A 15,341-nucleotide genomic window follows, 5' to 3' on the forward strand; every position below is an offset into this window, starting at 1 on the left:
GTCGGTAGGTAAGTTGGCGGCCGTGGCCCAGAGAAAAGTGAAAATTTTCGCGCGATCCTGACACCAGCGCCCATAAATTTCCGCAAGAACTCTCGTCGTGGACAAAGCGGCGTGCTTCTCCGCTGCCGGGAACTTTCCAGCTGGTGAAAAAGTGAGACACGCGGGACAGCGTTTACGCGTGGCAAGAAAGGTACCGGGCTGGAGAGGGAAAAAAGTCAGGGAACCGGTGATGAAAGAAGCCATTTTTTTCTGCTAGATAGGCGAACTGTTCCTACCGCAAAATGATATTTCATAATTATCGCCGTCCATTCTTCTGTTTTTCTTCTTACTGTACTTGTAATTGTTGCGGTTGCACAATACGATATGAGCAACGTGTCTTTTTTATATCTTCGATAAGATTGATATAATAATTGAAACGTACATAAGCCGTTGTAATTTTAAACTTTTGCAGCTGTAAAATTTTTAATATCGTCGCAGGTGCTTTAATCGACGGAAAATGTAGTTGGTGCGTTACTTAAAAAAAATATCAGCATTATGGAAGCGGTTTAATGGCCAATTAAAATAGTTTCTGGCACGTTGGAGGGCTTGCAAAGTTTCTTCTTCGAATATTAAAAATTTCAGTTTTCCCAACTCTCGATAATAAAATCATTAACTGTTAATAACAGAATATATAATTATAAAAATCTGAATAATAATAATCGTGAAAAATAATATTTCCGCCCGGTTATGACGCTAATAAAATTTTAAAATGCTTCCTATATAACGTATTCGTCAAAATGGCATTCTGCAAGTTGCCAAATACTTTTCTTTTGTCACTCTATTTAAATTACATTGCGAGTGCGTTGAATACACGATAACGTATTTGCGAATTGTCACGTGAATTATTGATTATACGAAGCACGCAACTATCCGAGTCCATGACGCGGCACGATTTTTCGAAAACGAAGAAAACAATGAACGAATAAAACATATGCGTCGAAACTGATTTGATTTTCCAGCGTGCAGCGCTCATGAATTTCAAAACATTTTCAAACTTGGTGCCGGCTCGCATAGAAAAGTGGATTGCATCAGACCGTACGAAATTCGTCGCAGTGTACTCAAGGCAACGCTGCTCCACGATGAATAATTACGCAATCATCTCGTTGCAACAATATCGCAATAACGTTCTCCGTAACAGTTAAACAGTAATTTCCGTTTCGCGTCATTTGTTATGCAACGTGTCCTAGCCAACGCAATGCATACATTCATTTGCGCAATAATTGCTGAAACATCAACGACACGTTTGGGACAGAAGATGCGACGAATCTAGAATTCCATCCTCGAAAATCCCAAACAATCGTATCACCTTCGAATATCGTGTTTCTGGGTTCGAGACATCGATAAATCAATTACGTATTTAGCTTTTTCAACGCCGAATTCCTTTTCAGCCTGCGAGAAACATATTTTTTCAGACGAGCTTGTAAAGACGAAGATGTTTGTTTGATCTACGAGTTCTACGAAACCCACGTATCCTCGGTGATACGAAAATTAAGAAAAGTATTTTATCTTTACTGTCTGGATGTTTATGCAAATTCATGTTTTTACGAAGAAAACTAAAGCGGTAGAACCTACGTTAACAATTCTACAAATTGGAAACTACACAAGAGCGATGATGTCATAAACATAATTTTCTAAATGTACCTTAGAATTTACCATCGTTTGTATCAATTTCTTGGCACGAGTGAAACGAAAAGATTAAGAAGAAGCGAAAACAGATCGGTTCGACGTCTGAGAAGTTGAAACGTTATAACGAGTGTACTATACTTGGCACATATATTTTCTATATTTTTACGCATTCCATAAATCTGTACACCTTTAAATTCCCTATAAACTATAAAAATATAACTTGGCAACTTTGAAATCTGAAAATCTTCCAACCGCGAAAAATCAAACCTGAAGCCTGCCCTTGTCGATCACTGGCGGAGAGAGCACCAGCTCTCGCCACGTTTCTCCGTCCATAGTACAGCGAATCGGTCCTCGAGAAAACGAGGAAATAGCATAGGGAAAGAATCCCCAAGCCTTTCTTCGTCCTCCCGACGATCTCTCTTGGCAGAATTTTTTTTCTTAACGATGATCTTTTTACGATTTTTCAGAATGCTGGCAACTCGTGATAAAAAGCGTGAACGTACCGGCGACGGTGAAGGCCGACGACACCGATTACGTGATCCTAGACTGTGACTACGATCTCGAGAACACGCCGAGCAAGGGATTAGTCGTGAAATGGTTCTTCAACACCAACGAAGTGGCTTACCAATGGATATACGGCAGGGAACCTTTGGCTGGAGATACCGCGCGGAAGTACATCGACCTGCAGTACAAAGCCAGCGACGATCCGTACACCAAGTACCGAGCCATGAAATTGAATAAGCCCGGTATCGATCTTACCGGCGAGTACACGTGCGTCATATTCACTTACGCGGACGAGCAGTCTGCAAGCGGCTCCATGGTTGTGTATTGTAAGTATCCCGCTATTTACGGCCAACCGCCATTGATTTACGATCCTTTATGTCGATTTATGCTGGATAGAATGCCAGGCCAATTATCCTTCTACCGGTATGGTTCCGCGATTTTCTTCTTTTTCCTCTCTCTCTCTCTCTCTCTTTTTATCTTCTCTTTTTTAACCTACCATTCACCGTAGCTTACTTCTTTATTCCTCTATTCGATTGCAAACGCGTGTCGCGTCAACGATGAATATCACGACCTCGATTTCTCACTGCCAACAGACGTTGCTTCGCGCCAACGTTACGATAATCGCTCTAATTGTTGGTATTTATTCAATAACAGATATAATGTAAGAGTTAAACCCATTAGTTACCCGATTACTTGACACGACGGATCAGATGCACCTTCGATAGATGCACCTTGGTATGTTACCAACGAAACAATACATCGCGACCTTAAGATACCCACAGTTAAAGAAGAAATATCCAAATTCAGTAACAGATATAATATAACAGTTAACAACAACCAAAACCCATCAGTTACTTGACACGACGGATCAGATGCGCAGACTAAAAAGACAATGCCCTTTAGATTTAAGCATTAGATTCAACTATAATCAAACATACTATACACTCTTATAGTGCAAGTTACAGTACCACGCCAAAATAATTTACTTTTAATTGTCAATGAGAATCGATTGTAAAAAGTCTATCAAATAAAAAAAAAATCAGTAATAGATATAACATAAGAATTAACAACCACCAAAACCCACTAGTTACCCAATTACTTGACTCGACGGATCAGATCCGCAGACTAAAAACACAATGGCCTTTAGATTTAAGCATTAGATTCAACTATAATCAAACATACTACACACTCTTATAATCCAAGTTACAGTACCACGCCAAAATAATTTGCTTTTAATTCTCAATAAGAATCGATTGTAAAAAGTCTAACAAATAAAAAAAATCAGTAATAGATATAACATAAGAATTAACAACCACCAAAACCCACTAGTTACCCAATTACTTGACTCGACGGATCAGATCCGCAGACTAAAAAGACAATGCTCTTTAGATTTAAGCATTAGATTCAACTAGAATCAAACATACTATACACTCTTATAGTGCAAGTTACAGTACCACGCCAAAATAATTTACTTTTAATTGTCAATGAGAATTGATCGTAAAAATTCTATCAAATAAAAAAAAAAAGAAAATTTTTGGTATTCCACATTGGTATTATCTTAGTATCTTAGCACGTTGGTATCTAGTTATAGCGCGAACAAGATTGCGAAATATTTCCTGTGACACGCGCTGTATATTTATAGAAGATTTGCAGAAGAATTGCAGAAGATCGCAATATTGGCTTGATTTCGTAAAGATTAAACTAGATTTAAATTCTCTTCGCGTGTAATCGGCACACTCAACCACACCGTCAAATATTCAATTCTAGATGATAATATCGACGTCAACAACGCAGATCGAAACGTCAGATTTCAGCTGAGATTATTAATATAATCCACGGATTTATCGATATTTCTTTCTTTTTTTTTCTTTTTTGTATCGAATATGAAATCGGGATAGTGTCGAGTCAGGCGGTAGTTTCGCTCCTCATCCTCCACCATCATTCTCCCGGAAGGATCGATTGTTCCTCGAGGAACCGTTTAAAATGCTTCAAAGAGGAATCGAGCTGATCGGTCAGGTTTCTTCGGCGAGAAGAATATTATCAGCAAAGAACGATGTAATTTCCCTTTTGCCTGTTGTCGTTCCAAGAAGAGGATAATTTTCGGCATAATTTAGGACGCAATGGCGACAGAAAAGAATCGATGACACAGATTCCGATATCCGTTTCGCCGAGAATATCGTCCAGTCAATATCAGCTATCAAAAAGTATCGTTCGAAAAATGGTGTGACGTAAGACACGATAAGACGACAGTCTGTTAAAAAGTTTCCGGAGATGAGGAAATATAATGTCTCATAACGGACATGAGGTAATTCGAGGGAATATGATCCGTTAAAAAAATTGATTAGAAACTTTTCGAATAATAATTTAGTAACTAATAACATATAAAAGATAGTATTCTATAATATTTCGCTATCGCATAACAAATATCCCTTTTCAGAAGATATTTGGAAACATTCGACAATTAATTTCGTTCGTGTATTTGAGGTGGTTGGTGAAGGTGCCCACAAGAAATACTCTTGATGTTCAATAAAAAGGTTTATTAAACTATCAACAGTCAACAATTTACTATCAAAACTATCAAAACTAACTATCAAGATTCTCGAACGCAAATCGTAGGTTAAGGGGTTAAAGTTCATGAAACTTTAGTCTATTAATTCCGTTACTCGCTTAATAACATTCTTGAAGCTACTACGTTCTAGATACTACTATGATTTAATACAGTGATTAAAAATACACCCAAAGCCTCGCCGGGGGCGACCGAAATCACCCTGAAAGTATAATCCAATTTTCGGAGCGCGCAATTTTTCAGTAACGGCTTAGCGTCGGCTATCGATGTGGCAAGATTTTTTCTCTTTCTTTTTTCTCCCGTTTTCCCCCTTTTTTTTTTTTTTTTAATCCTATTGACGCTATTGGAATTCTGTTTTCGCGCGCATTAAATAAAACAAGAATATAAAGAGGAGCGAAACGAAAGAAATGTAAAAATGGGACAACAGAAACGCGAGACGCGACGCTATTGCTCTCGCGACATTGACTTCGAAACTCTGATTGTACACTCGCCGTGAAAAGATACATACAATATATATACAGTAGGAGACAAAAATACGTGGACAGATAATGGAAATAGGTGTTTAAGCAAACATATAAATATTAATTTCAATTATTTACTATTTTATTTTTTATTTATTATTGCTTAGTCCGTGCCTTTCGGCTTTGGACGAGCTTTCGGCTTTACATCTCGTTTACCTATTTCGCTTCTTGTATATCTACCTCTCCTCTTATCCATTCTATTATATCGCACTCCCTTAATTATTCTGTCTCTAAAACCATGGCAACTTTTGGGCTTTTGCCTCCTTCCTGTGCTTCCTTATTGCCGTTCCTCCCCGTCTTGTATTGCCCTTTTCTTCTCTATTATTGTCTTTAGTTCTGTTAGTCTTTCTCCAGTCTCGTTCTGTATTTCAGTTATTTACTAAATAAAACTACAAAGACACGTAAGAAATAAAATTGAAGTATGTGACGATACTACTGCACGATACTAGTTCGGTTATAGTTCATCGATACCCACTTCCACCACCTGTCCAATTATTTTTCTCACCGACTGTAAACGAACGTGTTAAGATATCGCGTGTTGCTTTGTGACGCATGATAAGTACGCAATATTTGTCAAGTCATGTAGCATTTTTACACGCCCCGCGTAGTTTGACGTGACGTCCCGCGAGCTAGAGTGATGTCGCGTGAAATAATTCTTGAAATTGCAACGCCACACGGAACAAAAGGCGCCGCCAGGCTCGATCGAAACGAAACCAGAGACCGACGTTCGTTCTCCACAGAGCCCGTGAATTTTTACCTGCGCGACAATAATTTGTTACGCGCGTAATTAGCACCGAAACGGTTTCAATCATAATCAGAGAGTACACGCGTCACGCACGATGTAATTAACCTGGACGATTAAAAAGGATAAAAATGGAACGGGAGTGACGATACTCGCGTCGAGGAGAAATTTCACAATTCACACAAAGAATTATTATAATCCTTAACACGTTGACTGCCGCGTCTGTTTCCAATGAAATCTCCTTCAGGTCACGAGTGTGGTGTAGATTATTCCGACCAAATGGTTTCTTATGCCACCACAGTTAGAAAAGGAATCAAATGGTAACGAAAACTTGGCATTCGACTTCTTCTGGGAATTTCTGTTGTAAACGCTTTCACGGTTTACGAAATTGCAACAAGGAAGGATGTAAATATTAGAAGATTTAGAGAATTATTGGCTGCAAAATTATTAGGCTTGTCTGAGAATACAAAAAATTCTTGTCTTCGCATAATGTCGCCGTTTGGAAAAATGATTCCGGAAGAAGCGTTAGACGCGCACGCAAACTATGTTATGCAGATAAAAGACGTCGAATTTAAAGAAAACAACCACTTATCGTCCAAATTGTCCCGACCAACCTCAGCTTTTTGTACAGAACGCTTTAAAGTTTTACATTCTAAGTAATTTTCTTAATAAACCATTTTCGTATTACTTTTATAACAATTCGATAGTTTTATTACTTTCTATGGAATATCTTTTCAAATACTTACGACGATCCTCCGCAAGTAGGCAAATAAGCATCCCACGAGTAGGGTGACACGGTCCGATCAGCTGTTACCCGAATATGGGTAACGCGACAGTCGACGTGTTAATGGTTAACGCTAGAACTACCGATAGTTAACACGAAGCTGTTTCTACCACAACCAGTCCAAATGACTGGTCTTTAAAAAATACGTAATGATAGAATATTTTTACATTTTTCGATTTACTACTTTCTTACAGAAGGAATTCCATGTTATGTAGTATATTTTTGGTATTATTAATCCATCTGGGACCATCGTCCCTAAACGAGGATTGACACATTTATAAAATCGTAGAACCAGTCGTTTTGACTGCTGTGGCATTTCTAGTGTTAGCGTCTAGCGATCGATTCGCAATTTTCCTGATAATTGATATCGTCATATCGAATGATACGCAGTAAAAATTTTCAAAACGTGTGACAAGTTGTACGGAACGAGGAAATTGATTAATTGGGGTTCGATAAACAGATTGCAGAACCCTTTTACACTTCGACAAGTGCCAATCATTTTGACTGGTATTTGTATAAGTAGCTTTAATACGAAATTATTTTCAGTTTGAATACATAAAAAACAAAATAAAATTCTTAAAAATATTATTCTTTTAGCTATGATTGCGAAAGTCATTGCACCATTGCGGAAGAAGATATAACAACACGAAGTAGGAATTTTAAAATAAAATTGCAAAACCAATCAATTTGACTGATGTGATAGTTCTAGTGTTAACATAAGTCTTAGTATAGCTTTATAATACGTGAAATAATATCGAAATGTTTTTACTACGAGTATACTATTCGTCGAATAAATTTTTCCAATAACAACGTGTTTTTAATACTTTGCTGTTTCACTTTTGCGATAAGTGGATTACGTGATGCTCCATGATAATTATTCGATCGATCGTTATCATTGTTTTATCGGATTATAAACACATCCTGATAAATATGTGTGTATGCTATTTCGTTTTTCTTTCGAAATTTAGTAAATTTATTTATATGTGACTGTGAAATTGAAATACGATGATTGGAGTAAGGTGTTACGCAAAATGATACATTTGATAACAATATAAATAGGGGAAGGGTATTAATAAAAAGGTTGTTTGAATTTATAATTATACCAGATGAATTTGTAATACGTTATCCATCCATGTCGATAAAAATTATACGTTGAATTTTCAGATATTCGGAAAATTAACAAAACTACGCGACAGTGTGATTAACGCGACACCTACGATGATATCTTTACAGGTGGAAATCGTTCGGTTTCGATACCAGGCAAATGTAAATGAGACTTTAATTAAATAAGCAAATTACCCTTGAAAAACAGTTATATATTCCCTCGTGAGGTAATTAAATTGGTAAAACGTAATATGCACACAATAACAACTTTCCTATGAACAATAACAATTAATTTTACCAAAAACATTATCTAATGGGCATAAATTAATTATGAAATTTGCAAAGGATATGTAATTACAAAATACCAGAACGAAATCAACTTCGCTCCAGGTGCATCCAATTCTAATTAATGAAAATTAATATTGTTAATATCTTCAAAATCGTTTTAGCATCGTTTACAACGTTATACTTCTTGCTCATCAAATTCCCAGTGAAGTAGCTTTAACTTATCAAAGCATTTTAATACGAAATTTTATGCTCCAACGATTCTATTCGTGAAACACGTAATTAACTTGTTTGTTTTAACAGTTTCTTAGCTTCGCTTTCTACTCTTTTGATACAACCACTCGGTTTTAATTAAATTACATTTCAACTATATTGCGTAACATGAAGTCTAAAAACAGTATAAGATTTGTTGCATCATCTTTATTGTGTAAGTTGATCCTAAAAATAAAAATCTGTACAAATATCTCTTTAAATTCTAACATTTTTTTTCTTTTTTATTTGAATAAATCGTTAATACACTTTTGCTGCAAATTCCTTCCCTCCATTCGTTTCCAAAAATTCATTTCAAAAGATATTCGTTGCAATTTTCTTTTTGACAATTACCTACAACGCTACCTAAAATTTCCTATTTTTTCCAATTAAAATTTTCCTCGAGTCTCGTTCATCCTATAACGCCGTTCTGTATTCCCTAACACCATGTTATTGCCAATTCCAATTTCAACGAATCATCCAAACGTGCGAGAGGATTCTCGTAATTCGGCGCACCGTATACACGAAACAAAGAGGATAGATATGTTCGTGGAGTGACGTTCGGGTATTCTTCGGCAATAAAGTCGATGACTAATTATCGATCCGTGAAAGAGAAACTACGCATCGTGTGACGCGCGAGTAACACGCAAGAGATCAAAGTGCCGCCCTCTCCAAGTGCTTGCAAATATTTACCTGGCAAGGTTGAGGCAGCGTAACTTACGGACAAATTATTTTCACGATAAGACGCCGGTTCACGATGAAAAACTTTCCACGATCTTTTCGACGATTTAAGATGCTAACCGGCAACAGTTATACACTGACCTGTACCATTATTATAACACTTACTTACTATGTATAAATTAACTTACAGAAGACATTGACAATAGACTCGTCTCTTACAAATAAATTGTTGACACTTTATGCGTTTATCGGAAATTGAAATCTCCAAAAATGTATCGTAGGCGTATAATATTCAAAAAAATATATCCAAAAAAATGTTCGGAATTTTCAGTAGCCGTCGGTTTATGGCACGGACAGGCCCATTCCCTTTTTTTTTTGAGAAATTCCGAGTTACTTGTCCTCCCCTAGTTGTAAACCTAAGGACTCAAAGGTCAGGGAAACCCCCGGTCGAGAAGGCACGACGGATGGACGAGACTCAACGACTGGGAGAGAGAATCAGCAACGTACTAAGACGGTTCATCGTGAGACATCGTACCGGGTGAAATATTTCACTCCCAACAAGATCTTACCACCGCCGTGTTCATAACATCACACTTTACTTTTATATAAAAAGTGCAAATTTTATAGAACAGTGCTGGATTACTCTAAGTAGTTGATCTATTAGATTACTAGATCTACTAGTGTTACGTCGCGTGAAACAATTCGCACACCATCCCTCGTTGCCCGGCCATCAACAGTCCACGTGTCATTATTCAGACTCTGAATAAACCTAAGGGCCCACCATAGAACGTAAACACTTTGAAGTTAATGTTTTTAACGTAGTCCTTTTCGCTTGAAGGAATCGGTAATCCTGTAAGTATTTTGTTTTATTAATGGTCCTTAGAACAGTCCTTAGGTTTATTGTGCGCTCTTACAAATTACGGAAAAGCGGGTTTTCTCATGAAGAATGTCACACACGAGCCACGTTGGTAAGAGGCTTCCTCCACCTATTCTCATTCATTAACGTTGGTCATAACCAATGGGCTTACCCTCACTTGCCTGTGTCAGCAACGAATCCGCGTTCTTCGTATCTAAAACCGACCCACCCACAGCTTTCCTGCGTGATAACACGAGAGCGAAGAGTCAATAAAAGTCAGTTATCACAATCGCCAAATCGAAGACAGTCGATCGACAGAAGTCAAATCACCACAGTGGTCAAGTCAGAGTCGAATCTCGACAACAGTGAAAGTCAAGACATAGTCGCCAAGTCAGGGTCGTATCTCGACAACAGTGAAGGTCAAGACATAGTCGCCAAGTCAGGGTCGAATCTCGACAATAGTGAAAGTCAAGACATAGTCGCCAAGTCAGGATCGAATCTCGAAAACAGTGAAAGTCAAGACACAATCGCCAAGTCAGAGTCGAATCTCGACAACAGTGAAGGTCAAGACATAGTCGCCAAGTCAGGGTCGTATCTCGACAACAGTGAAGGTCAAGACATAGTCGCCAAGTCAGGGTCGAATCTCGACAATAGTGAAAGTCAAGACATAGTCGCCAAGTCAGGGTCGAATCTCGACAATAGTGAAAGTCAAGACATAGTCGCCAAGTCAGGGTCGAATCTCGACAACAGTGAAAGTCAAGACACAGTCGCCGATACGAAAAGAGTCTCAGGCCGCACTCGCTTGCAGTTTGGCAGTCAACATACTCACAATTGTATCAAATATTGAAGTTATTGAATTGTTGGAAATATATATATTATAACCTGTTAAAATCAGCGTTATACTCACTCAACCACCCCTATTATCCTAATCGAAATAGGGGATCGATCTATTCGTGGCGTCGATTATTCGAATCGTAATGGGAATTTGCGACTCCCGTTGACGCGCTTCTTCGAGATCGCGCCTCTCCGCGAACGGTCGAAACAACTAGATCTACCAGATTATTCGATCTGTTAAACCTCTTCCACCTTAAGTCATTAGGTCATTGAGTCGTTAAGTCATTCGAGGTACGCGATATCGACCGATCGATTTGACCTGACCAGTTGCTCTTTAGTCGATAATTCGCAACAACAAGATACGTATTACAAGCACGCGGATTTAAATTTACAAGCAAACAGCAGGTTAATAAATTCATTGAATCGTCGCTATTTCGTATGAAATGGGAATAGCTGGCCGACCGAGACTCGACAAACAGCTCAAAGTTTCATTCCGATCTGTTACACCGTTGCCTCCTTCGCATCGTGTACATACAAGTGGTAGAAAGCGTACGTTTAACTTTCGAGTTGGAACTTTCAAGCATTTTAATGCTTTCAGCCCAACCACCAACGTTTGCAGGGCGGAGGCTCGATTTAAAATGTTTCAAGTTGTTTCGTTAGGATGGTACAAGTCGCCAGCAATTTTCTGTTTCTTTTCTCTCTACGAACTTCCATTTCTACATGAAAGTTAATCCACACGCTTTTACTAAAGAAAACGCTGCCCAGCCATGAAAACTTCTACCCTCCAAGATGAACTTGAACCATCTGAGTCTCGCCAGCTGAGATACCTGATCCCGTGAAATTAATCTTTCGCCCTGTATCTTCCTTTCTTATAATCCCTCTTCTACTTGGTCAAAGCTTCTCTTTATACCGTCGTTTCTCTCTCATGAACCAACGTCCTACTATTTTTACAGATTTCATACCTTTTTCCGAGGTGCTTACGATCAAATCGGTGACGAAGGACAGTTTAGACGCGTTAACGTCCCATGAGAAACTACAAAGGGATGAATGAAAAATTCATTTCCATTTTTCATCCTACCAAAAGATAGTCTTTTCCCATTTTTCCAAAACTATTTAAATGCAGCAAGCGTAGACACGTTTGTCGAGCCACAAAAATTCAATCAGAACCATCGCTATAGAATCGAGCGAATGGGTGCGCGTCCGATCAAGGGCTGTAACCGATCACATTCGTTCTCGTGTTGTGTGATCGGAGGAGATTGATCGTTGAACCGATTTGGTTATGAATTTTCACTATATTTATACACAAACTGCAGTGTATTCGTGTGTTCCATTATATATGTATATGCTCGTTTTAACATTGCGATTCTAACTGATTTTGCTTATTCCGACGTGACCGTAGATTCTGACTATTCTGACCAACGATTGCCTCTTTCCTCGTTCTTTATACCTCGTATCCTCCCCTCCATTGCACGTTACGCCCTTGCAAGGGGGTAGATCAAGACCCAGTGCTGTGTGGGAATGTTCGTCGAAATAGTGGAACGTGCACCCTTACAGAAATATTCGAGAGCGTGCGAGTTATGTTGTGAGAACCATGAGGTTCGTCGTTGCATAACGGATTGGAAATTCTGAGGTTTATAACAGGGTTTCGGTTATTGAGCTATAGAAAAGTGTTAAAATTAAAAATACATGCTACTGCAAATCCGTAAAATTACCGTTTGAGCGGTAACACGCAGGCGATCGTAGTACTAAAAACCTATTTCTCAAAAAATAGCGGTTGGGTCTGACCGTGATACATGTCGTTATGAGACTCAACAACCATTTTTCTATCAAAATTTCACTAATGTATTTTTCTTTGCCAAACCTTAACACTAGAACTACCGATAGTTAACACGAAGCTGTTTCTACCAAAACCAGTGAAAATGACTTTTTAAAGAAATACCTAATAATGGAATATTTTTATATTTATTGATTTATTACTTTCTTGCAGAAAGAATTCCATGTTATAGTAGTAGTACATTTTTACAACTACAAACGAGGGTTAGCACATTTATAAAAATCGTAGAACCAATCATTTTGACTGGTGTGGTATTTCTAGCGTCAGCATTTATGTTGGAATACAACGATATTAATCGCATACAGACGAGGATTCTTCCATTCGTTGCCCAGCGATATCCCCACTAGCATGCGTTCGTGAGATGTAAGGATATGGATGGAACATTGGGCACGTGGAGAAGCTACTAGAAGGTTCTGTGGCACATGTGACGCCACACAGGCATCCACACAGGTCACACTCATTACTGTATAGAGAGTGGGGTTCAAAACCTTCACAAGGGTCATGGGTCACTAAGCCAATCAGTCTGAGAATAACTAGCCAACTGTCTACATTCCACAACACCCACTTATATTCCCTGTAATAATTGTTTAATAAATATCACATAATATTATTTCAATACAAACATTGTGTCTTCCACAGATTATTAATCTTAATTCCGAGATTAAATTCTAACAATCTAGCGATCTAGCGATCTAGCGATCGATCAGGAATTTTCCTGATAACTGATATCATCATACCAAATGATACGCAGTAAAAATTTTCAAAACGTGTGACAAGTTGCAGAAAACCAGGAAACTGGTTAATCAGAGTTCGATAAACGGATCGCAGGATCCTTTTACACTTCGACAAGTACCAGTCATTTTAACAGGTATTGGTATAAATAGCCTTGATACGAAATTATTTTCAGTTTGAATACATAAAAAATAAAATAAAATTCTTAAAAATATTATTCTTTTAGTTATCGTTACGAAAGTCGTTACATCATTGTAGGGGAAAAAGTATAACATGAAGTAGGAATTTTCAAATAAGATTGTAAAGTAAAACCAGTCAATTTGACTGGTGTGGTAGTTCTAATGTTAATCGAGGCTTTTATGTATCTCAATCTACGAATGGGATACAGTGACGCTTCGTTTTGTTCCAATTCGACAAATCAATCGTACAGATTAATTTAATTTAATGAACGGAGAAGCTTACGGTGTACGGTAGAATGAAATCATAGAAAACAATAGACGTCGTATATAATTGTTCAATAATCCAAATCTGTTCTAGATGAAAGGGTGAATTTTTCACAAGCCTTTGTTTCCGAGAAAATAGTCAGTTTCGATACTGCATCTAGTACACGTAGGACACTTGATTCAGAATTGAATTCGTGTCTCTCGATAAATTGATATAGAGTAACGCTACAATAGGAGTAGATTTGCATTGAACAACAAGTGCAGCGTTTCCAACAATTTTTTCCCAAATAAACGAACGACTAAACAAAACGTTTAACCGTGATCCTTTTTTATTGGTCGTAGACAATATCATCAACGTTTGCGAACGGATCCACTGTGAAATAAATCGAGGACGAAGAAGACGATATCTGGGAAGAACGTATCTGCATAATTATAATCTGCTTCCGGCACTTACGCCGGATATTTCCTTCGTGCAATGAATTCATTTTCAGCTGCTTTGTTTTCGCACGTGTCGGTAAAGATCAGAATTACGCTAGAAAACAGGTGGATCGCTAAACGTAGCGTTTATACTCGATAATTTAATATCGCGTTAAACCCAAGCGGCCTCGTTCATTTTCCAACATCGAGACTCTAAAGCTCTCAGACGACTCATAATATCTCTCTTTAGACAGTTCCATCGTCCAATCTGATTAAACTCTCATTCTCCATGTTTTTCAAGCTAACCACGAACTAACAACAATGTTGCTTTCCTGTACAGTTTCCTGTCTCGATTAACGAAACTTCATTCTTAAGAAGAAATCAAAAAGTCTCATCCTAGGAAAGATTCTATTCATCGTCTTTCCGTTTCAACCGATCTTCTATTTTTTCTGTTTGGTTTGTCGCATCACTGAGAAAATATATAGCGAAATGAAAGGTTCGTGTAGTATCTCTTCACAAGCTTCATTTTCTTCTTTTTTCTTTTTTTTTTTTTTTCAGAGCAGGATTGAGACAATATTACGGTGTGCTTTGTAATTTACGTCGCGATTATCGGTTTTACAGAGAAATTTGCTTTTGTATTTGTATTGGGCTGGCAACTAAGTAATTGCGGATTTTGCCATTACCATCTAATGACAAAATCCGCAATCACTTAGTTGCCAGCCCAATAGAAAATCATTAAAACCGTATCGGTATATTCGCAAGTACTTCCCTAATTTTGCAAGTTTCTGAGCAAAGACTTCACTTCCCGCACAAACTTCCATATAATTCGCAAAACTATCTACCACTACCTACTTACATGCAAACATTGTGCATATATCACGTTCCATAAATATTTACGGGGGTCGTAGATTCTCTTAATCAATTAATTATCACGTTCGTTTCGAGATTAATTTCGTATTCAAAGCTTCACAAATGTTTTTCATTCTTACATCGATATATATTCTTTTACCTTATTACTCGTATTTCGAATTTTCTATTTCTCGACATTCTTTCGTATCCTTTTAAAATAGAACTCCTTTGCATTTTTCTTTTTTTTTGCATTGTTACGATACCATTAAATTTCA

General features: G+C 37.8%; 1 protein-coding gene across 2 annotated transcripts in view; it reads left to right on the top strand.

Moving 5' to 3' along the window:
• LOC126863897 (uncharacterized) overlaps positions 1 to 15,341 on the top strand; it is a 537,956-nt gene that overhangs the window by 482,731 nt on the left and 39,884 nt on the right. For both annotated transcript variants that reach the window (XM_050614604.1, XM_050614603.1), the window contains exon 2: positions 2,133 to 2,495. In XM_050614604.1, coding sequence (XP_050470561.1) covers positions 2,133 to 2,495 — 363 coding nt within the window. The remainder of the gene's footprint in view (positions 1 to 2,132; positions 2,496 to 15,341) is intronic.

The sequence above is a fragment of the Bombus huntii genome, chromosome 3 (assembly GCF_024542735.1).
Source record: "Bombus huntii isolate Logan2020A chromosome 3, iyBomHunt1.1, whole genome shotgun sequence".
Lineage (NCBI taxonomy): Eukaryota > Metazoa > Arthropoda > Insecta > Hymenoptera > Apidae > Bombus > Bombus huntii.